This window comes from Lucilia cuprina, chromosome 4, assembly GCF_022045245.1.
Source record: "Lucilia cuprina isolate Lc7/37 chromosome 4, ASM2204524v1, whole genome shotgun sequence".
NCBI classification, from domain to species: domain Eukaryota; kingdom Metazoa; phylum Arthropoda; class Insecta; order Diptera; family Calliphoridae; genus Lucilia; species Lucilia cuprina.
In genome coordinates, this window is record NC_060952.1 from 101,540,543 (window position 1) to 101,562,976 (window position 22,434).

Here is a 22,434-nt window from a genome sequence, read left to right on the forward strand (position 1 = left end):
GTATTTTCAGATTTTTTACATAAATTATTCAAAATATTAACGAAGTTTTTCTCTGTTTAACGGAAATTTTTAAATATAAAAATGTAAGCAATAACAAACTTTGACAGCTAGGAAAACCAGGCGAATTAAGAAAAAAATTATCAGCTGATTGATTAACACCACCTTATATGAATTCGCCTTGCTATGACAGCTACGTAAACCAGGCGAATTAAGAAAAAAATATATTCTGAATTGAATAATGTTTTTTTCCATCGAAAAATTCTATTCCGCCAGCTTAATTATACCAATTATTTAAATAAAATGAAATTTGTTTACTAGATGCTTGGTATTTTAAGATTTTTTACATAAATAATTTTAAATATAAAAATGAAAACAATAACAAACTTTGACAGCTAGAAAAACCAGGCGAATTAAGAAAAAAATTATCAGCTGATTGATTAACACCACCTTATCCGAATTCGCCTTGCTATTCACCTTGAACACCACCTCGTATGAAATTGTCTTGATGTAAAAGTTTCGACAAATTTTATTTGCTTAAATACAAGCTGAAACGGCTCAAATCGGAGGCGGCTGGCCGCCGGTAATAATTTTTAAGCCGCGCCTCGCCGCGCCGCACCATCGCCGTTTTATTTCGTCTCAAAAGCAAAGCCGGCTTAAACACAGCAGCAACTTATATAGAGGCAGGTTTGTATATAACAGACTATTATACAGAGATTTTTCAATATAATAAACGCTTATAAGGTCAATTTCTGTAGAAAAGTTTACATTGAGCCGACAATTTAGTCGCCGCGATATTTTCTATAATAAGCCGCCGCCGACGACCTAAAATGGTTCCGCCACCGTCGCCGTTCATTTTGCATCGGCTTGTATCTCCGCGTTGGACGCACATTACGAAGAGAATCAGTTGTTTGTTTATTGTATACCATGGCGAAACTAATAAGGTGAAGTCATTTCAACAGCTGATTGTTTTTTTGTCCACAGAAATTTAGCCCGAAGCTGTCAAACTCCATATAAAAAAATTCTCTGTCAAACCCGACGCTGTCAAACTACATACATACACAATTTTTCTACTTTAGCAGTGTTGGTTTTTTTCTAAATGTTGATTTTTCAAACATCGAATAACCCGGTTTTTTACTTTTTTAAAAATCAGACGACTAGATCTAAATTTATAACTTTTAAACAGTTAAAAATAAGATTTAAACAATTTTTTTAATATAATAGATTTTGTTGTATGATAAAAACCGGTTTTTATGAATTTGAATAATATCAACCAGTTTATTCAAATGTCAACTATTCGAACTATTCAAAACCCTACTTTTGGAAAATTTCGAATAATCGATCACCCTAGTTTCTATACAAAAACTTTTCTATCCGTTTCTACTACAAATACTCTTTTCGAAATTTTTCGACTTTTATTGACATTTTCCGAAAGAAAATAAATATGTATTTGAATTATATTTATGTTTTGGATTGGATCTTAATTTAACAGCATTTTGAGTTTTGCTTTAGACACAAACTTAATTCAAACAAATTTGAAAAAAAATCCAATTTGGTATGAAATTTTGTATCCGGCAATTTCATTTTTCTTACTTAATTTTTAAAACTTTGGATCATTGTTATCCATACTTATGAAATTTATACCTACTTAAATTTGTACTGAAAATTTATATAAACTTGAAAAAGAAGACTAACTATAACAATTTAAAAAATTAAAGAAAATGTAAAAAAACCTTTTGAAAATAAAGAAAAAATAAAAAGGCTTTTATCTTAAGATAAAACTTAATACTGTGATCTAACATTCGATATGGTCGTATTAATACATTTCACAAATAAAATAATAATATTAATATTAATAATAATATGTATTCGAATGTAATTTTGCAATAAAACCAAAATCGAAATATATATGTATAAAAATAGTTTTTTATAATACAATAGTCCACTTTTATCGACAAGAGTCGATTGTTCGATTAATCGAAAGTCGATTTATAGAACCCTACTTTGCGTCCCTCTTCAAAATGAAAGATTTATAATCAAAAAAGTATGCTGTGTAAGTCGGCATAGAGAAATGTCAAAAATAATGTTGTTCTTCAAAGTTGCCATTGCATGTTTACTTTCTCTTGAATTCTTTTAATTATTATTTGATATATAGCATTCAGTTCAATTATACTAATGTTTGTGCCATAACAGAATAAAACATAGATTATTTACTGATATAATATTGCCTTATAATATATAAATAATATTAATATGTTGCCACTTTGGGAATATTGCAACATTGGGTAATTTAAAAAGGTCCGTCTTGGCAACCCTACAATAGATTCTTTGCAGGATTTCAGTCGTCTTTACTTTGCTAAAAAAATATAAAGTTTTTACTTATGTATCAATATAGCACCTAAAGAATTACTTTAATTTTTATAAATAAAATGTGGTTAAATTAAGTACATACATAATCATAACACTGTTTTATTTGAAGCAAAAAGCTTTTGTCATTCTAAATTTGACACTTCCTAATTGTTTTTATCACTACATTCGTATATTTTGTATTAAATATTAAAAAGTGTACATTGCGCTTACTATCCCCTAAGATTTTTTTGTTTTTTGTGGTATTAAAAATTGAAGTGCTTCAGTTAGGAGCAAATTAAGAAAACAAATTTTGAGACAAAAAAACCTTAGTGTCGCTTGACAAAAATTTATACTTAAAAATAGTCTTATATTATCGATTTCCCAAACGCAAAGAAATTTTCTTGCGATAAACAATCTAAAATTCATTTAAAGAAAAAAAATTGATGGTTGTTATGTGTTCATGCAAACGTGAGGGTGCTTTTATATTCCGGTTCAATCGTGTGGAATTAATCGCCTAAAACAATATTAAATTTTTTATAAACATTGGAAAGTTGTTACAATTGTCGCACCCCTTTGGCCCGCTCAATAACAGTATCAAACCGCAGAACAGCTAAATAATTATTTTCGAGGTGTAAAGTAAGAACGCAATATTTAATTTGAGGAATCAGATTCATTTGATTACGGGATCATTTAGTATGGCTGAACGCCCTAAAAGTTTATTTGCCGGTAAGTATAAGTATTTATTTAGAAAGAGATTGAATGGTTTTTATTGTTTTTTTATATTGAGTAGGTCGGCCTCGTCCACCTCCAAATGAACTGAATTTGAACCCAATTGGAGCAAGACCTCCACCGTCGTCTCAATCATCCAATTCGTCTGGTTCAGCTTCATCTGCGAATAGTATTCCTACTGGAGGTCTTCCGATGAGTATACCAACGGAACGTACACGAGAGCGTATACGACAGCAAGCATGTGGCAAGTTACAATTGGGACCTTCTCCGCAAGATGTTTATCAGTTTACTTCAGATGATCTAGAAGATTTGGGTGAAATCGGTCGCGGGGCATTTGGTGCCGTTAACAAGATGGTGTTCAAAAAGAATGACATGGTCATGGCTGTGAAACGTATTCGTTCCACCGTAGATGAAAAGGAACAAAAACAGCTTCTCATGGATCTCGAAGTGGTCATGAAATCAAATGACTGTAATTTTATTGTTCAATTTTACGGCGCTCTTTTTAAAGAAGGTGATTGCTGGATCTGCATGGAATTGATGGACACTTCATTAGATAAATTTTACAAATATATATTTGAACACAAAAAGCAAAGGATACCGGAGTCAATTTTAGCCAAAATTACGGTGGCTACCGTACATGCGCTTAATTACCTCAAAGAACATTTGAAGATCATACATCGGGACGTAAAGCCAAGTAACATTTTGCTTCATAAACGTGGCGATATTAAATTGTGTGATTTTGGAATATCGGGTCAGTTGGTCGATTCTATTGCAAAAACAAAAGATGCCGGTTGTAGGCCTTATATGGCTGTAAGTTGACTAAGAAATGTTACTAGAATTATATAAATATTTTTAATTTTCAGCCCGAAAGAATCGATCCAGAACGTGCGAAAGGTTACGATGTAAGAAGCGATGTTTGGTCATTAGGCATTACTCTTATGGAAGTAGCCACTGGTACATTTCCCTACAGAAGATGGGATTCAGTCTTTGAACAATTATGCCAAGTGCGTACATTTTTATTATTATTAATTTAATTTTATATAATTTATTTTTTCTAGGTGGTTCAAGGAGATCCTCCACGTCTTCAACAGGGGCAAGAATTTTCCACCGAATTCGTAGAATTTGTAAATACATGGTATGTTATAAGACCTTATACCAGCACTGCCAATAATTCAACTAACTTTTAATGCACTACAACTGAAGTATGTCCCAGTTAGTTGTACTGCATAACTTTTATTTTTTATTTATTTATTTATTTATTTAACAATATTCAATAACTTTTTAACTAACTAAACATTAACTTAATTTTAAACCAATTTAAAGAAAGTTGCCTATAACCTTTTTTATTTTTCAAATTGCAAAAAATATTAAAAGATATAGAAATGTGCATTGAAATTCGTTGAAAATCAAAGTACAGGCCGCAATTTTCTAGATAATTGGATGCTTCTTTTGGCCCAAGGACGAAGCCTTGGCTTCGGTGCATTATTTCGATTAGCCCCTATACAACCATACCCCCAAATAGGGCCTTTGGGCCTATAACTAATTAATCAACAAAAGTCAACAAAACTTAGTTTTATAGAAGTTATAATGGCATCACCGTTTTTTGTAATGATCGGGCTTCATACAAACTTCCCTTCAGAAAATGACTTAAAAGTCAAAATTCACTTACAAACTAATAACACTTTTATATTCTACATAAATAACTTTGAAGTAGATTTAACTTCCCCTTCCAACATTTATAAGGATAGGGCCATTTTTTCCCTTACTTCCCCTTTGAGCCCGCTTGCAAAAAATCTCTTTTTTTTGCCAAAAAAGCAAAAATATTCCGAAATAATGTTAAAAAACAAATCAAATACTTCATTATTTCAAATAATCTCCATTTTTAACATACTGACTGGTGTAGGGTATACATTCATACTTGTTAAATTACCAAATTGTACATATCGTCACCTGAAACGCAAAAAAAAAAAAATATTTTTTGGGTCCGTATTAAGACGACGAGCATCGTTTTACATGCTTTCAGAGAATCAGTTTATTGTAAATAATTATTAAATTGTATTAAAAGTAATTTCATTTAATTTTTTTAATTTTAATATCATTTTTATTGATACTGTTATAAATACCGGTATATATCGACTTTTTGATTGATTTTAATTTAGTTAGTTAGTTAGTTAGTTAGTTAGTTTGAAAGGAGGATGTATAGACATCAAATCCGAAGAAATACACCTAGGCCTCAATAGGGCCTGATTTTAATTTACTAATACATCTGCACTAATTAAGGTGAAATCGTTAAGGCAGCTGATGTTCTTTTGTTTATGTGCAATGGGTGTGTCAAAAAAAAAACTTTATTTTGAATCTGAAAAAAAAAAACAAAATTAATTTGTATTTTGAAAAGAAAACAATTTTAAATTAACAAGTAAGAAATTATAGTCGAGCGAGGCCGACCTTATAATACTCTACACCTGTTAAAAAAGTAATATGTGATTTAGTTTTCATAAAAAACATTTAAATTGAATTGTACCTTGCCTCAGATATATTTAAGCCATTTATTGTCGAATGAAACTGTGAACATTTAAGTCAAATTATGAAGGGATTTTTATAGGGGCTTGGTTTAAATAAGACCCTTTAATTATAGAGTTCGTGAGGATCGTCAAGGCTAGTATAGAACTTGGTTTTGCAGCTTTTTTGGAGAATTGGTAAATATGAGCCTATTTTTAAAAATGTTAGTAGAGAAAGTAACGCCTACTTTAAATTTATTTATGTAGAATTTAAAAGTGTTATTAGTGTTTATAAGTGAATTTTGGCCTTAAAGTATTTTCTAAAGAGGTGTCTGTTTTGAGGCCCGATCATTACAAAAAGTCAGCAGTGTCATTTATAGTTCTATCATTACAAAAAGTCAGTAGTGTCATTTATAGTTCTATAAAACTAAGTTTTGCCGACTTTTGTTGACATAATAGATCATTTAACTTAATTATAAGCCCAAGGCTTTTCGAAGTATAGGACGAATATTTTTGTATGTTACAAACATCAACACAAATCCAATATACCATCACCAATAAAGTGGTATATGGTATAAAAACTAATTACTCATTACGCTTAATTATAGTTTTAAATTTTACATAAATTATTAAAAAATACCTTTTAAACATTAAGAAAAATGGTTTAACCCGTTTGATTTGATTATACAAGCAATTAAATTACTAATGTATCTTGTTTATATTCTAGCTTAATTAAAAATGAAAGTGAACGTCCTAAATATGATCGCCTTCTTCAAATGCCATTTATATTGCGTGGTGAACGGAGTAACACTGACGTAGCCGAATATGTCACTGATATTCTGGAGGCCATGGAGCAGGATGGCATCACACAATTTACCACAAACCAGCCAGCCGAAAGTTAATGGAAATAATTTTTAAAAACTTCGAAAAAAAAACTCCTACAACTAAGAAAAAGAGGAAACAAAAAACTATCTAGAGAAGAAAATCATTTAGTTAAAAGTAAGCGTAAAAACTAAGCAAAAAGAAACCATCCCCTTTTAGGAAAAAACAAAGTTATTGTTGTTTACTTGCTAGAAAGTAAGAAAAAATGTTGTTAAAAACTCAATTTAACAAACATTTAGAACTGTAGTTTAAAATTAACATAATAAATATGAATTAAAAATATATTAAGCGTTAGGCTTTCTTATAAATAAACATACAAATATTGAAGAAAAAGTAGACTTTGAAAAGGTCACAAATTATATTGAAAATAAAGCTTAAATTTTAGTAATGTTTTGCCTTGTATTTTTTAAATCAAAAAATGTAAAAACATAATAAAATTACATTTAATAATTATAATTTAGTTGCATTTTCCGGATAAAACAAGTCACAATAAGGAATAGAAAAAACACCAATTAAAAAATAAAATGTAAAATAATTCAAATCATATCGTTAAGTAACCAGTTCAATACCAAGAATAATAAATCACTGCTTTTATACACACATTACAATATGTATGCATTTAATTTTAAGTTATTTCCAACAGAAATATAACAACAAATAGCAAAATATTTGTTGTTATATCAAATATATCATTTGTCCAATAAACAACATTAACATTCCCAATGGAAATTTTGATTCAAGTTAAAAATTGTTAATTGCATTCAAACTATGTATTTTTTTAAAATTTATTTTCAAATAAACCTAGCCTATTGGCCATAATCGGTTACAAATTTCTACTTAAAGATTTCTACTTACATATGTACATATACGCCTTTAACTCACAATTACATGAATATTTTATACATAGTTAGCATATTACTAATTTACATTTTATTCCAGCTAATAAGGCGATTAAAACACTCTAAACAATATTAATGGAAATTATCTTAAATATTTAAATCTAACAAAAGGCCTCAATAAAAGCAATCACTAATACATATTTCATACAAGAAATACTTATTATCCTCTGTAAAAGTTTGCCATTAAACTCTAACAATTGTTTAATTGAATCCCTCACCTTTGCGAGGAGAGGGGTAAGTTTGTCCTCACGTCTCATAATTCATTTCGATTGTTATCTTCCATACACAATAGTAAATGTTTTGGTGGAAATATATTCTGAGATGGTCTACATACAGTTAATCACAAAAATATGTATAGAGGGATTTGTATGATATAAAATCAAAAGTAATAAAAAATTTAGTTAAAAAAATAAATTTTAATACTTAAAAAATTTTGGATAAAAAAAATATTTTATTTTTGTTTTTAACTATTTTTTGGAGTTTAATGCGTTTTAACATATTTTTAAAAATTACCTCGGTGAAGCGCACATTAGGTTTGGTATAGCCGGCTATAGAATTATTACTTGTTTTATAATGCTTTTAATCATCATTAATTTCTGAAGCAATGTAAAAAAAAAAACTTTTTAATTGAAATGCTATTAAGAGACTTGAATTTGTTTTCTAAAATTAAGAATATTAACGAATAATGCAAAGAAAGAAAAATATAACAATTATAATAATAAAAATTATTCAGTTAGTAATTGAAAAAAAAAAAAAATACACCCACTAAAGTGGTGTAGTTTAAAAAAGGTATTGTTAGATGGAAATTAGATTTGGACCTTGTATGGGTCTAGGGTCGAAAAAGGTCCAACGATTACAAAAATCGGCAGTACGATCATGAAATTACAGATCTGGCAATTTTTTTTAGAAAATTTTTTATTTAATGAAATTATAATTTCTAAAGCATTATTTAATGGTTTGGTTGTATGGGACCTATGTAAAAAAATAGACCAATTTTTATTTTCAACACACATTGTCATAGTATAAAAGAATTCTATCTATCAATTTTGTTTAATTATTTTAAGAAATAATGCGAAAGTTAGAAGGGTTTTTATTTGTTTAGTCTTGGTAGACCTTTTAGTGCAATGCCCATATGCTAAAAATTAAAAAAACTTATCTTGATTTATAAACATTTATTGCCTGTCTGAGTGTCTAAGTAAATCTTGTGCGCACGATACAGGTCGCATATTGAAAATGTTTGAAATCGGCCCAATATTTCGCCAAGCCCCCATACAATCGTACCCCATGAATGGGGCTTTTGAGCTCATAATTATGTTAACTGTTCTAGTATTTCTACAAAACTCATTTCATATAAGTTTAAATAACACTGCCTTACCCCCGTATGTGCCCTCTTATCTGAAATCTCTTTTTTGTAAGCAATATCTAAAAGTATTCGGGAATTAAGATAAAAATCAAATTAAATCCTTTGTTATTTAAAATATAATAATAAAATATAATAACATAGGGCATGACCTAGCCCGACTCGCTTGTTTTTACATAAATTACATAATTTTTGTAATAAAACAGGGAATTCCCAAACTTTGTTGTAAAGCATATATTCAGGATTGAGCAAGAATAACTCAAATTAATCCACATTTAATGGTTTTGAAATGAGATGTAGAATTTAATTTTAATTAATACATGTCAAAGCAAAAAGTTATAGTGCAGTTCGAAATGTTTCGAGCACTTATTATTTATAAATCCAAAAAAGCTTTGGGTATAGTGAATTCCACAGAATTATACCAGAAAATGTAAAGTTAATTTTTTAACAAACGTTAGATATGTATTCTTCTACTAAGGGGGCGGTATGATGTATGCCAACAAAGCAACAGTTCATTTTTATTGGAAATATTTTTCCAATTATTTATCAAGGACATGCGCTTTTAATAGTAAACACCGAACAATACTGTTGTCACATGAAATAATCATCTAAATCGACTTAAGAACATATTGAGTTATGTATGCCCTCACCTTCTACTCACATACATAAGTATCTCAAAACATAATGAAAATTTCCATTCATATAACAACGTTTTTCAACATAGTTTAAAACAATTTGTTTTTAGAAGTGACTTTTCTCAAAAGTAAGATTTTCGAGCTAAACTGTTATTTCTTGTGACCACATAAACATTATTTGTGTAACCTATACCAATATATTTGGAGTTATTCGTTATTTTTGACGTTTGTAACATCAAAATATATTGGTCCTACATTCACACAGAAAGAATTAATAAAATAATATTTTCGTTTAAACGTCTTATTAAGCAACCTTTTATATTAACTGTCCCGAAGTAAGATCGAGAGTAGACAATTGAAAACCCTAAAGTGGTTGGTTTAATAGCTACTTCGGAAAAACAAAAATAAAACCAGTTTAGAAATGATCATCTCAATCACATAACTTATACTTTCGCGTGTTTGTTTTTAAGACAATGAAATGGTTTAACATAATTCTCATTTGGTTTATAATAAAATGTATAACTGTGTTAATATTTCAGTGGCTTTCTAAGTATTTTTTCCACTTTAATCTAATTAGATTAAAATTGTATTTTCTTCAGAAGTCACTCGGATTTTGTTCTCACTTTTTAAGTTTTTAAAGTTACTGTACGTACGTGTGTACGTATTTATTAATTATTTGTTGTACATTATAAACAGCATTACCGTTGTGAGACTAATCCTTGACCCTTTTTCATGTGCGTTGCCACATTTTGTAACCCATTGTCAAAATAAACTTTTTCACTTCTAGTTAATTTTTGCCCCTTTTTTGAATAAAACAAATTTTGATATAGATATACCAACCATAAAAAAGAATGGGAAAAATATAAGGATGGTTGTAATTTTACTCAATTATTGCTTACAGGTAAGGTTTGTATAATAGGCAATATTTGCCAACGTTTTCCCATGCTTTTTAAAATTTTTATTTTCCATAAAGAAACTTTTATGTTGAATTTTACCTTAATTCCAAAGTATTTAAGCAATTTATTGATAAAAAAACAAAATTTTCTAAATGAGGCTTTATATAGGTCAAATAGGGGTTTTATGGGGGCTAGGGTCAAACAAGGCTTACATGGACAGCCAGCCAGTCGGACATGCCTTAATTTACTCAAAAAATGATTTTTGTGTGTTACAAACATCAGCACAAACCTATAATACCCTCCCCACTATAGTGGTGTATGGTATAAATGTTCCGGTATAAAGTTAGAAACATTTTTTTTTGAAAAATAATTCACATTTTTAACATACTGACTGGTGTAGGGTATCATATGGTCGGCCATGCTGGACTATATATTCATACTTGTTTTTCTTTATCTTTTTGTTTAAATGTTTGTTTTGATTTACATACATAAATAAACATGGGCTAATCTCGAAGAAATTGCGTGGTGGGATTTATACTTATGCAAAACTTAATTATGACTATTTCTAACAAATGACTATTGTCATTATGGACTTTTAAGTAATTTTCAGAAAAACATCGTTGTATGGGGTCACATAAGGAGAGAACATTACAAAAATCGGCAGTACGGTTTACGGTCATATAAATTTGAAATCTGCCGTGTTCTGGAAATTGCTGTTTTTTTAGATTTTATAAGCAATTTTTTCATAATTTGTTGTTAAAATCCTTTTTAAGCATACAATTTAATAATTTGATTAATTTTTTTTTAATTTTTGATTAAACGTTTTATTGACAATTTATTATAATTGATTTTTTTTATTATTAGACTACACATATGTGCAGAGGTCTGTTCAATAACTAAATAATTCCTGCAGGAAATAAAGCGATAAATATCTAAATGATACAAATACAAACACTTTAACAGCAGACACTAGTACAAACGGAATTGAAGGGCACCACTTGCAGACTGATTTTTATTTGATACAACTTTTTTGGAATAATGATAGTCTTATAGTAAATATGTATATAATTTTAACGTAATCTAAGTTCTTAAATAATAACTAAACAGCTGTTAGATATGTAAATACATACATACGTATGTATATTACTATTATTGATAATCTCTACAGATTCCAGTGCTGTCAGCCGTTTTGGCGCCCACCAGTATTCTTCCAATTTGCAAATGTTGAAGTATTTTAAAAATGTTTTCCTTTACGTTTAAATGTGTAAATCACACAGTGATTCCTTTCGACAAAGATATTGCAAGTAATTCGATAAATAAAAACAAGCTGGAGTGTTATATTCGACTATGCCTTATCTTATATACCCCTTATCATAGTCAGTGTTAAAATCTTTTTCTTAGGGGGTCCTTTTATGGGGGTAGGGTAAATTATGGACCGAACCTCATAAAATTCGTTAGATAGATCTTTGCTCATAAGATCAAATATCAAATTTTTAAGCCAGTAATCGGCGTTGAAGTCATTTTTGGAGGGGACCATACATGAGGGGTGGGGTCAATTATGAACCGATCATCATAAAATTTGGTTGAGACTTATATAAGAGTTATTTATGTCGAATTTCATCGCTTTACGCAAAAACGTGGACCGATATTGCCCATTTTCAACAAACAAACCCTATTTGTAGGTAATATTTGTGTAAAATTTCAACCCTTTATTCTTTCTGTTCGGTCTCTATCGTGCATTCAACAGACAGACATTGGTAGATCGTATTAGAATTTAATAAGTATCCAAAATATATATACTTTTGTTGGTCTATGATCAATATTTCGATGTGTTACAAAAGGTATGACAAAATCAATATACCCCCATCTTTTTTAATGTGAACACTGTGAACATTCCAAACTGTATATGCAGCGCTGAACTTGATTGGAAGTTCCAGTCTGTATTAGCTTTGTTAATGAACGAACCAACGACATCCGGAACAGTTGTTTAGTCTGTTCTGCTGGCACATAAATTGCAAACATTTAAATAGACAGTTCCTTTTTGACATTGAAACAAAACGGTTCGTTCGAACGTAGATTTACTCAAAAAAGTACTGGCGGTAAAATTGATATTATATATTTTAAGTTCAACAATTTGCAATATAAAAAACAAAATGTTAATAATGTTATTCAAAAAGAAGAGTTTTACATTTTAATTTAAGCAAGTACGTGAGACAATCATATATGTGTATATATATGTAGAAAATAGTTTTATAAATTTTTGTGCAAAAAATTGTGTAACTATAATCAGTGTATTTTATTGTAAATAGTGGATACAGGGAAAACTAAAACTAATACACAAATAACTAAATAAGTCTTATCCTACAAGTGCATTATAATTAAGTAATAGATGCACTAAAAATATAAAAAAAATATTTTTACACACACGTGTGTCGTCGGGTTAGGATTTTTGTATTTTGGTCATTCGCGTTGAAGAACAATTAAGGATTACTTACACACAGATGAGTATATATAAACATATGTTTAAATACACAAGTTCAGCTGATGGTGCACAAAATTACCATTTAAGTACTTGCATAGTACATAGTATATATATATGTACATACATACACACATATATTAGAATTGGTAAATATTACTTATAATTCGACAACTTTTTTGAAATACTTTATGTTGAGCATTATGTTGATGTTAGATTTAAGATAAATTAAACCCATTTCCAAAAATGAAAGCGATTAATGTGAAATTTTATCTCGAAATATACATTTATAATCGGTTTTTATATAGTCCAAGTCTATATACAAAAATTGGTTGAAAATTTTAAAAGTTATTGAAAATTCCCCATGCCTTTTTCGTGCCGCACAGCTGTTGAATGCAAAATCAAAAAAAATATATATTTTCCTTTTTGGAAAATATTTTCATTAAATATTGTTGTTGCGTAAAAAATATCCTTAATGAATATATACAAAAAATATAAAAGTGTTAGGATTTAACTGGTATAGCTTCTTAAATAAAATAATTTTTGTATTTTATTCATAGGTGCCAAGCCCTCTCTTTTATTCTAATGTTTGTACATTATACCGACTTACTCTGTATGAAAAGTAAAAACTTTTTTTGCTTCCCCTCTCAAAATTTGCCATGCATTGATTCCTAAAATATTTTAAGTGTAGCATTAGCAGTTTGTGAGCAATATATTTAATATAGGGTGTTATTTAAAAGGGGTTTGAAAGCTGAAACCAATGATGTATCAATCTTAAATAGCCGTGTCCTAATAATTGTCATTTTCAAACAAATGCGCGGTGTGTATTAGAACCAAACTGTCCAACTGACGAATGGCGAACACTAATCCAAAAATATTTTGGGTAACAACTAGTATTTAATATAGGGTGTTATTTAAATGGGGTTTGAAAGCTGAAACCAATGATGTATCAATCTTAAATAGCCGTGTCCTCATAATTGTCATTTTCAAACAAATGCGCGGTGTGTATTAGAACCAAACTGTCCAACTGACGAATGGCGAACACTAATCCAAAAATATTTTGGGTAACAACTAGTATTTTGTGAGGGTATCGAACTCAAGCACCACTTTTCGTGTGTTTGTCTTATGTACATACTAATGTATGTATATAATATATAAGAAATGTCTAAAGAATTAAGATTCACATTGAAATAGTGACATGTCATTAATTATAACCAGGGCCTCTAATTATTATGAGTTTTATTAAAAAAATCACTTTATAATTGTAATTTCCTAAACTTTATTTTTTGTTTGGAAATAAAACTTATTTACTGATCTTTTTTGCGCTCAGAAAATAATAGTTATTTTCAGCTATTTTCAGATTATTATTTTTCACTTAGAAAATAATTATTTGTTGAGTTTTATTTTTTTGAATATAAAATAAAATTATTTATAGAATTTTGATAATATAGGAGAAAAAATCTGTGATCACTTTTACTTCACTGTAAAAACCGATATTTTGGTAAGAGATACAGCAAAAGCAACCAAAATCTGTGATCATTTTTATTTCATGGTAAAAACCGATATTTTGAGTGAAAGCATAAAAGTCCATTTTATTCGAAAACGGTAAGAGATACAGCAAAAACAAGCGAAATCTGTGATCACTTTTATTTCACGGTGAAAACCGATATTTTGAGTAAAAACATAAAAGTCCGTTTTTCTCGAAAACGGTAAGAGATACAGCAAAAACAAACGAAATCTGTGATCAAATTTATTTCATAGTAAAAAGTCAGTTTTTCTTGAAAACGATAAGAGATATAGCAAAAGCAAACGAAATCTGTGATCATTTTTATTTCATGGTAAAAACCAATATTTTGAGTGAAAACATAAAAGTACGTTTTTCTCGAAAACGATAAAAGATACAGCAACAACAAGCGAAATCTGTTATCAAATTTATTTCATAGTAAAAGGTTCGTTTTTCTCGAAAACGGTAAGAGATACAGCAAAAGCAACCGAAATCTGTGATCAAATTTATTTTCGAAATTTTGAGTGAAAACATAAAAGTCCGTTTTTCTCGAAAACGGTAAGACATACAGCAAAAACAAGCGAAATCTGTGATCACTTTTATTTCATGGTAAAAACCGATATTTTGAATGAAATCATAGATGTCCGTTTTTCTCGAAAACAATAAGAGATACAGCAAAAACAAGCGAAATATGTGATCACTTTTATTTCATGGCGAAAACCGATATTTTAAATGAAAACATAGAGGTCCGTTTTTTTCGAAAACGGTAAGACATACAGCAAAAACAAGCGAAATCTATGATCACTTTTATTTCATGGTAAAAACCGATATTTTGAATGAAAACATAGAGGTCCGTTTTTTTTCGAAAACGATAAGAGATACAGCAAAAACAAGCGAAATATGTGATCGCTTTTATTTTATACTGAAAACCGATATTTTGAGTGAAAACATAAAAGTCCGTTTTTCTCGAAAAGGTAAGAGATACAGCAAAAATAAGCGAAACTTGTTATAACTTTTTTCATACTGAAAACCGATATTTTGAGTGAAAACATAAAAGTTCGTTTTTCTCGAAAACGGTAAGAGATACAGCAAAAGCAAGCGAAATCTGTGATCACTTTTATTTCATGGTAAAAACCGATATTTTGAGTGAAAACATAAAAAGTACGTTTTTCTCGAAAACGGTAAGAGATACAGTAAAATCAAGTTAAATCTGTGATCACTTATATTTCATACTGAAAACCGATATTTTTAGTTAAAACATAAAGTCCGTTTTTTTCGAAAACGGTAAGAGATACAGCAAAAGCAACCGAAATCTGTGATCATTTTTATTTCATAGTAAAAACCGATATTTTGATTGAAAACATAAAAAGTACGTTTTTCTCGAAAACGGTAAGAAATACAGCAAAAACAAGCGAAACCTGTGATCACTTATATTTCATACTAAAAACCGATATTTTGATTGAAAACATAAAAGTATGTTTTTCTAGAGAACGGTAAGAGATACAGCAAAATCAAGCGAAATCTGTGATCACTTTTATTTTTTACTGAAAACCGATATTTTTAGTTAAAACATAAAAGTCCGTTTTTCTCGAAAACGGTAAGCAAAAGCAAACGAAATCTGTGATCACTTTTATTTTTTACTGAAAACAGATATTTTGAGTGAAAACATAAAAGTCCGTTTTTCTCGAAAACGGTAAGAGATACAGCAAAAAGAAGCGAATTTGTGATCACTTTTTTCATACTGAAAACTGATATTTTGAGTGAAAACATAAAAGTCCGTTTTTCTCGAAAACGGTAAGAGATACAGCAAAAACAAGCCAAATCTGTGATCACTTTTATTTCAAAATAGAAACCGATATTTTGAGTGAAAACATAAAAGTTTGTTTTTCTCGAAAACGATAAGATATACAGCAAAGACAAGCGAAATCTGTGATTACTTTTATTTTAAAGTAGAAACCAATATTTTGAGTGAAAACATAAAAGTCCGTTTTTCTCGAAAACGATAAGAGATACGGCAAAAACAAGCGAAATCTGTGATCAAATTTATTTCATAGTAAAATGTCCGTTTTTCTCGAAAACGGTAAAAGATACAGCAAAAGCAACCGAAATCTGTGATCATTTAAAAGTTAAAGTCCGTTTTTCTTGAAAACGATAAGGGATACGGCAAAAACAAGCTAAATCTGTTATCACTTTTATTTCATATTAAAACCGATATTTTGAGTGAAAACATAAAAGTTTGTTTTTCTCGAAAACGGTAAGAGATAAAGCAAAAACTAGTGATATTTGTTATCACCGATATTTCATACTAAAAACCGATACCGATAGTGAATACATAAAAGTACGTTTTTCTAGAGAACGGTAAGAGCCGTTTTTCTCGAAAACGGTACAAGATACAGCAAAAAGAGGCGAAATCTGTGATCACTTTAATTGGAGAAAAACGTACTTTTATGTTTTCACTCAAAATATCGGTTTTCAGTATGAAATAAAAGTTATAACAGATTTCACTTGTTTTTGCTGTATATATTACCGTTTTCAAGAAAAACGGACTTTTATGTTTTCGCTCAAAATATAAATTTTTAGTATTAATTAAAAGTGATCAAGATTTCGCTTGTATTTGCTGTATCTTTCGAGAAAAACGGACTTTTATGTTTTCAATCAAAATATCGGTTATTATTATAAATTAAAATTGATCGAGAAAAACGGACTTTTATGTTTTCAATCAAAATATACTATGGAATAAAAGTAAAAAAACGGACTTTTATGTTTTCAGTTAAAATATCGGTTTTAGTATGAAATTAAACTGATTACAGGTTTAACTTTTTTTTGTTTTATCTCTTACGGGTTATATCGGTTTTTAGTATGAAATAGAAGCGTACCTCTTACCGTTTTATGTTTTCACTCAAAATATCGTTTTTACTATGAAATAAAAGTGATCACAGATTTCGCTTGTTTTTGTTGTATCTCTTACCGTTTTCGAGAAAACGGGTTTTTATGTTTTCACTCAAAATATCAGTTTTTTGTATGATATAAAAGTGATCACAGATTTCGCTTGTTTTTGCTGTAGCTCTTACCGTTTTTGAGAAAAACGGATTTTTATGTTTTCACTCAAAATACCGGTTTCTAGTCCGTTTTACTCGAAAACGGTAAGAGATACAGCAAAAACAAGCGAAATCTGTGGTCACTTTTATTTCATACAGCAAAAAGAAGCTAAATCTGTGATCACTTTTATTTTATACTAAAACTCGATATTTGAGTGAAAACATAAAAATCCGTTTTTCTTGAATGCGGCAAGAGATATAGCAAAAACAAGCGAAATATGTGATCACTTTAATTTTATACTAAAAACTGATATTTGAGTGAAAACATAAAAGTCCGTTTTTCTCGAAAACGGTAAGAGATACAGCAAAAAGAAACGAAATCTGTGATCACTTTTATTTCATACTAAAAACCGGGGACTGTAATCATTATGAGTTTTATTAAAACAAGTTAGAGTGCTATATTCGGCTGTGCCGAATCTTAAATACCCTTTTTAGATAACTTAAATACGCTTTTTAGATAACTTGATAAAAGTTTTGTCTGTAGTGAATGTACTAACATTTATTCATGTGTGGAACTAATTTTGATTAGGCCTAACAAAATTTATATTGAGTTTCGGTTGTGGACCTCGTACGGATGCCACGACTTATTATGAAAAGATCATTCAGATGACAAAAAATTAGGAGAACGATTTGTGTATTTACAAACATATTTATAATGAACTAAATTTGTTTGAGTGATTTTTGAAATGATAGGTCAGTTTGAGAACATTTTATCTATACACAGAACATACGATATATTATCATTTAATAGTAAACTGTGTTATGTCAAATTTTATCCCGAAAACTTTGATTGTTAATATGCGTTTAAGTATTTTTCGGAAAGGGCCTTATATGGAGTTGTAACTAATTAAGGACCAAATAGAAAAAATTTCGTATAATGATTTATGTGCATACATAATAAATTCAAGTCAAATTTTACGCTAATTGCTTTATCAATTAATTAAATATGTGCGTTTAAATGATTTTTAGAACCGACCTTATATGGGAGCTATGGCCAATAATGAACCGATCCGAAAAAAATTTAGTTAAATAATTTTATCGCACACAATACATGTGCTAGTGAAATTTTATGCTGATAACTTTATTATTCAATGAAATAAGTGAAGTGAATCATATATGGGAGCTATGACGAATAATGGACCGACCCGAAAAAAATTTCGCAAGGTGATTCATATATAGACAAAACGTTTCTTATTTTATTTTATTTATTTATCAGTAATACTAAAAGCCTTTGCGGCCAATAACGTATTACATATGTATCTTAAAGTATTTTATCAAAATAGCTTAAGTAATTAATAAAATATGTGGGAGCTATGACCAATAATGTACCGATCCGGAAAAAATTGGTTTACATATACACAAAACATATTTGTGTTGAATTTTATCTCGATAACTTAATCATTTAATGAAATATATGCTTTTAAGTGAATTTCGGAAATGGACCTTATATGGGATCTATGACCAACTATGACCCGATCCGGAAAAAAATTTGTAGGCTGATTTATATATATAGACAAAATGTTTTTGTGTCGAATTTAATCCAAATAGCTTGCTTAATCAATGAAATATGTGCGTTTTAGTGATTTTCGGAAGTGGATGGCAGCTATGACCAATTCTGGACTGATCAAGAAAAAAATTGGTAAGATGATTAATGTGTATATAAATCATATCCAGGTAAAATTTCATCATGATAAATCAAAAAATTAATGAAACATGTGCGTTTAAGTTATTTTCGGGAGTGGACCTTATATGGGAGCTCTGACTAATAATGGACCGATCCGGAAAAAATTTGGTAGAATGATTATCGTATACATAAAACTAATTCATGTGAAATTTTATCCAAAATAAATTAATAATTTAATGAAATATGGGCGTTAAAGTGATTTTTGGAAGTGGACCTTAAATGGGAGCTATGACTAATATTGAAGCGATCCGGGAAAAATTTGGTGGAATGATTAGCGTATACATAAAATATATTCAAGTCGAATTTTATCCACTTTTTACGTCATGAGCCGATTTTGCTTATTTTCAATACCAAACTGCTTAGGATAACAATAAATATTTTCGGTGAATTTGGTTGATGTTCTTGGCTTAGTTTTAACATGAGCGTGTTTTACACAAACAGACTGAAATAGCTAAATCGACTCAGAATTTCAGAATATATATACTTTGTTGGGTTCTAGATAAATATTTCTTAGTGTTACACACGGAACGACAAACTTATATATACCCTCTATCACCAATGGTGGTGGAGGGTATAAAAATAAAACTCATAAGAATTTTCCATCCATTTGTATTAACACTTTTATATTTATACCCTACACCACTTTAGTGGGGAGGGTATATGGCGTTTGTGCTGATGTTTGTAACATACAGAAATATTCGTCCTATACCCTAATAATCGTTTTCTGAGTCGATTAAGCTATGTCCGTCTGACTGGCTGTTCTTGTGAACCTTGTGCGCAAGGTACAGGTCGTAATTTTTAAGATTATTTGATGAAATTTGGCACACACTATTTTTTGACCCATGGACGAAGCCTCCGAATAGGGCCTTTGGACTCATAATTAACTTAAATGTTCTATTATGTCAACAAAAGTCCGCAAAACTTAGTTTTATAGAACTTTTAATGACATTACCGATTTTTGTAATGAGCTGGCCTCATATGACCCTAGCCCTCATACAAACTCCCTTCAGAAAGTGAATTGAAGGTAAAAATTCACATATAAACATTAATAAAACGTTTAAATTGTACATAAATAAGTTTGAAGTAGATGTGAATTCCTCTACCAACACTTATAAGGGTAGGCCCATATTTTCCCCTACTCCTCTTTGAGCCCTCTTGTAAAAAGTCTCTTTTTTGCAAAAAAAAAGTAAACATATTCAAGAATAAAGTTAAAAAACAAATCAAATGCTTTATTTTTTTAATTAATTCCTATTTTTAACATACTAACTGGTGTAGGGTGTCATACGGTCGGCTATGCCCGACTATACATTCATACTTGTTTTCATTGCATTTACAAATTTTTACATGTCGTTTCACTAAACATTATGGTGTATATTGTACAGTCAGCTTAAATACTGAAATTTTTTATTAAAATGTAGCAAAAATAAGGACGAATATTTCCCTTTTAAACGTCAGAATGAAATAAATGCCAACTTACCACATTGGTAATGATTTTTTTTTAAATATTTAACACAATAGATATCTGTTTGTGTAAATAACAGGCATAAATTTAATACGTATATTAAGAAAATTGTTAATGTGCAAGTAACAATTAAAAAAAAAACAAATAAAATGTTTAATATTGACCTCAGTACAAAAATTTTGAAAACTGGTATAAAGAATTAAAGTTTCCATTTTGGCAGGACCATTTATTGACCATTCCAATGTAAACGTATTTAATCTAACAGATTAAGAGAAGTAAAAGAAATAAAACTACTTACATATACATACTTATATAAGAAAACTTACTTAATTAGCTGTTAGTTTAGCTTTACATTTTTATATATTTGCAGTTCATGTTGTTGCCCTTTTCATTACTTCCCATTCGTCTTGGGACCATTAACCACTTCTCTTAGCTTTTATCGATTGGGTAAAAAAAACTTTCTAAACCACTCATGATTCTGTTTTATTTCTTAAAGAACTTTAGTCGTTTCCTTAGACATCGTAAATGTCATGCTTTGGTCAAACGCAAACGTTTATACTAAACGAACCAAGGGACGTAAATTCAATTAAGTGCGAATGAGATGATAATTAACGTTAGCTCTTAAGCAATAAATATTAAAACGATTAATATGGACGTTGCATAAGAAAATTAAAGTTGAACGTTTTTTTTCATTGAGGCTTTGTCGTGCGTAGAGTTTCTGATTTCGCGCACATTTTTTTCAATCCCCTTATTTTGTAAAACACTTCACCTTGCGTTTAAAATATTTTCATACAAATTTTAAACAATACAAAAACAATTTATATGAAATGTGAACTGAGGGGATTTATATGTATATATATATATTAGAGTATTCAATTATTCGGGTTTTTGTCTTATTCGGTTTATTCGACAAATAATTATTTGAGGTTTTACGTTAGCCGGTTAATAATCGGATAATTAAAAATTATTCGGTTATTCGAACAAAAAGAAACTAGATGTTACTATTGCTTTTTTCTTCATATTATACACAGTAACAATTTTGAAAACAAGCTGTCAAAATAGATTACACTTATAGCAATTCTGCGTACTCCGACTTTTATGTCCTTATAAAAGGATTTCAAAGTTTAAAGGACTACAAACAAATATTTGAAATATTTATATGCATTTTATGATGCTAATATTGGTGTCAAATGGATGCTGGTAATCTGTACATTCTATATACATATATTATTTACCTGTCTCACTTTGAAAAAAAAAACGAAAATGAAATTAAATTTAAAAACGTTTCATTTTCGAAACAAAAACTTTTAACTACTTTTTTTAAACAAATTTTCTGTAAGATTTTCAATTCTTTCTTGATGATTTGAAATAAATTATATTATTTCGAAGCAAAGGAAGCCACCTTCATTTGAAATTAATATTAATGCCAACTTTTTAATATAAATTTGGAATTCATCTTTTGAAATCGGTTGTCTTTTAAACTTTAAAGTCCTTTAATGAGCCGATTATGAAAAACTGAGTACACAGAGTTAATACTTATGGTCCACAGTTTCCTGTAACCATAGATCATGTTTAAAAATAACTTTTGAACGGTTTATAAACAAAATTATTATTTTCACTTCTTTCACTATAATTGTATGTTTAATTCTTCTCAAATATTATAATCCATTCCCGTTTATGTAAAATGCTTTTCTATATAAAGAAATTACAGAAATTACGAGTTCTAGAATTCATAAGTTCCCTTAAACACTAGTTCAACTATAACTTTTGCTGAAGAACTTATTGGAAAAACTTAAGAACACAACAATGTTCCCAAAAAACTGGTTGCAGAAATAAATGCTATATAATTATTTTCATGATTTCTTTTCAAAAATCATCAAGTAAATTTTCTTTATTATAAAAAAATTATTAAGAAATTAAGAAAAGAAGAAAATTTATAATAAAAATATTCAATTATGTAGA

At 29.2% G+C, this 22,434-nt stretch overlaps 2 protein-coding genes across 5 annotated transcripts in view; both read left to right on the forward strand.

Annotated features, from left to right (window-relative positions):
• The first annotated feature begins 2,316 nt into the window (after positions 1–2,316).
• Positions 2,317–7,203, forward strand: LOC111674490 (dual specificity mitogen-activated protein kinase kinase 4). 3 transcript variants are annotated; one of them, XM_046949240.1, is made up of 6 exons: positions 2,317–2,441; positions 2,710–3,072; positions 3,137–3,885; positions 3,939–4,079; positions 4,134–4,210; positions 6,301–7,203. In XM_046949240.1, exons 2-6 carry the CDS (start codon positions 3,042–3,044, stop codon positions 6,473–6,475), a joined length of 1,173 nt encoding a protein of 390 aa, XP_046805196.1. In that variant the 5' UTR covers positions 2,317–2,441; positions 2,710–3,041; the 3' UTR covers positions 6,476–7,203. The 3 variants fall into 3 exon arrangements, with proteins under 3 accessions (XP_046805196.1, XP_023290873.2, XP_023290872.2); XM_023435105.2 differs by having other exon boundaries at positions 2,740–3,072; XM_023435104.2 differs by having other exon boundaries at positions 2,324–3,072.
• A 5,109-nt stretch (positions 7,204–12,312) lies between these two features.
• LOC111674493 overlaps positions 12,313–22,434 on the forward strand; it is a 36,773-nt gene continuing 26,651 nt past the window's right edge. Inside the window, exon 1 of one of the 2 annotated variants that reach the window (XM_046949239.1) lies at positions 12,313–12,449. The gene's annotated coding sequence lies outside the window, so the exon portion shown is untranslated. Of the gene's footprint in view, positions 12,450–12,538; positions 12,874–22,434 lie in introns of those variants that run through there. The other variant, XM_023435109.2, reaches the window with a different exon arrangement.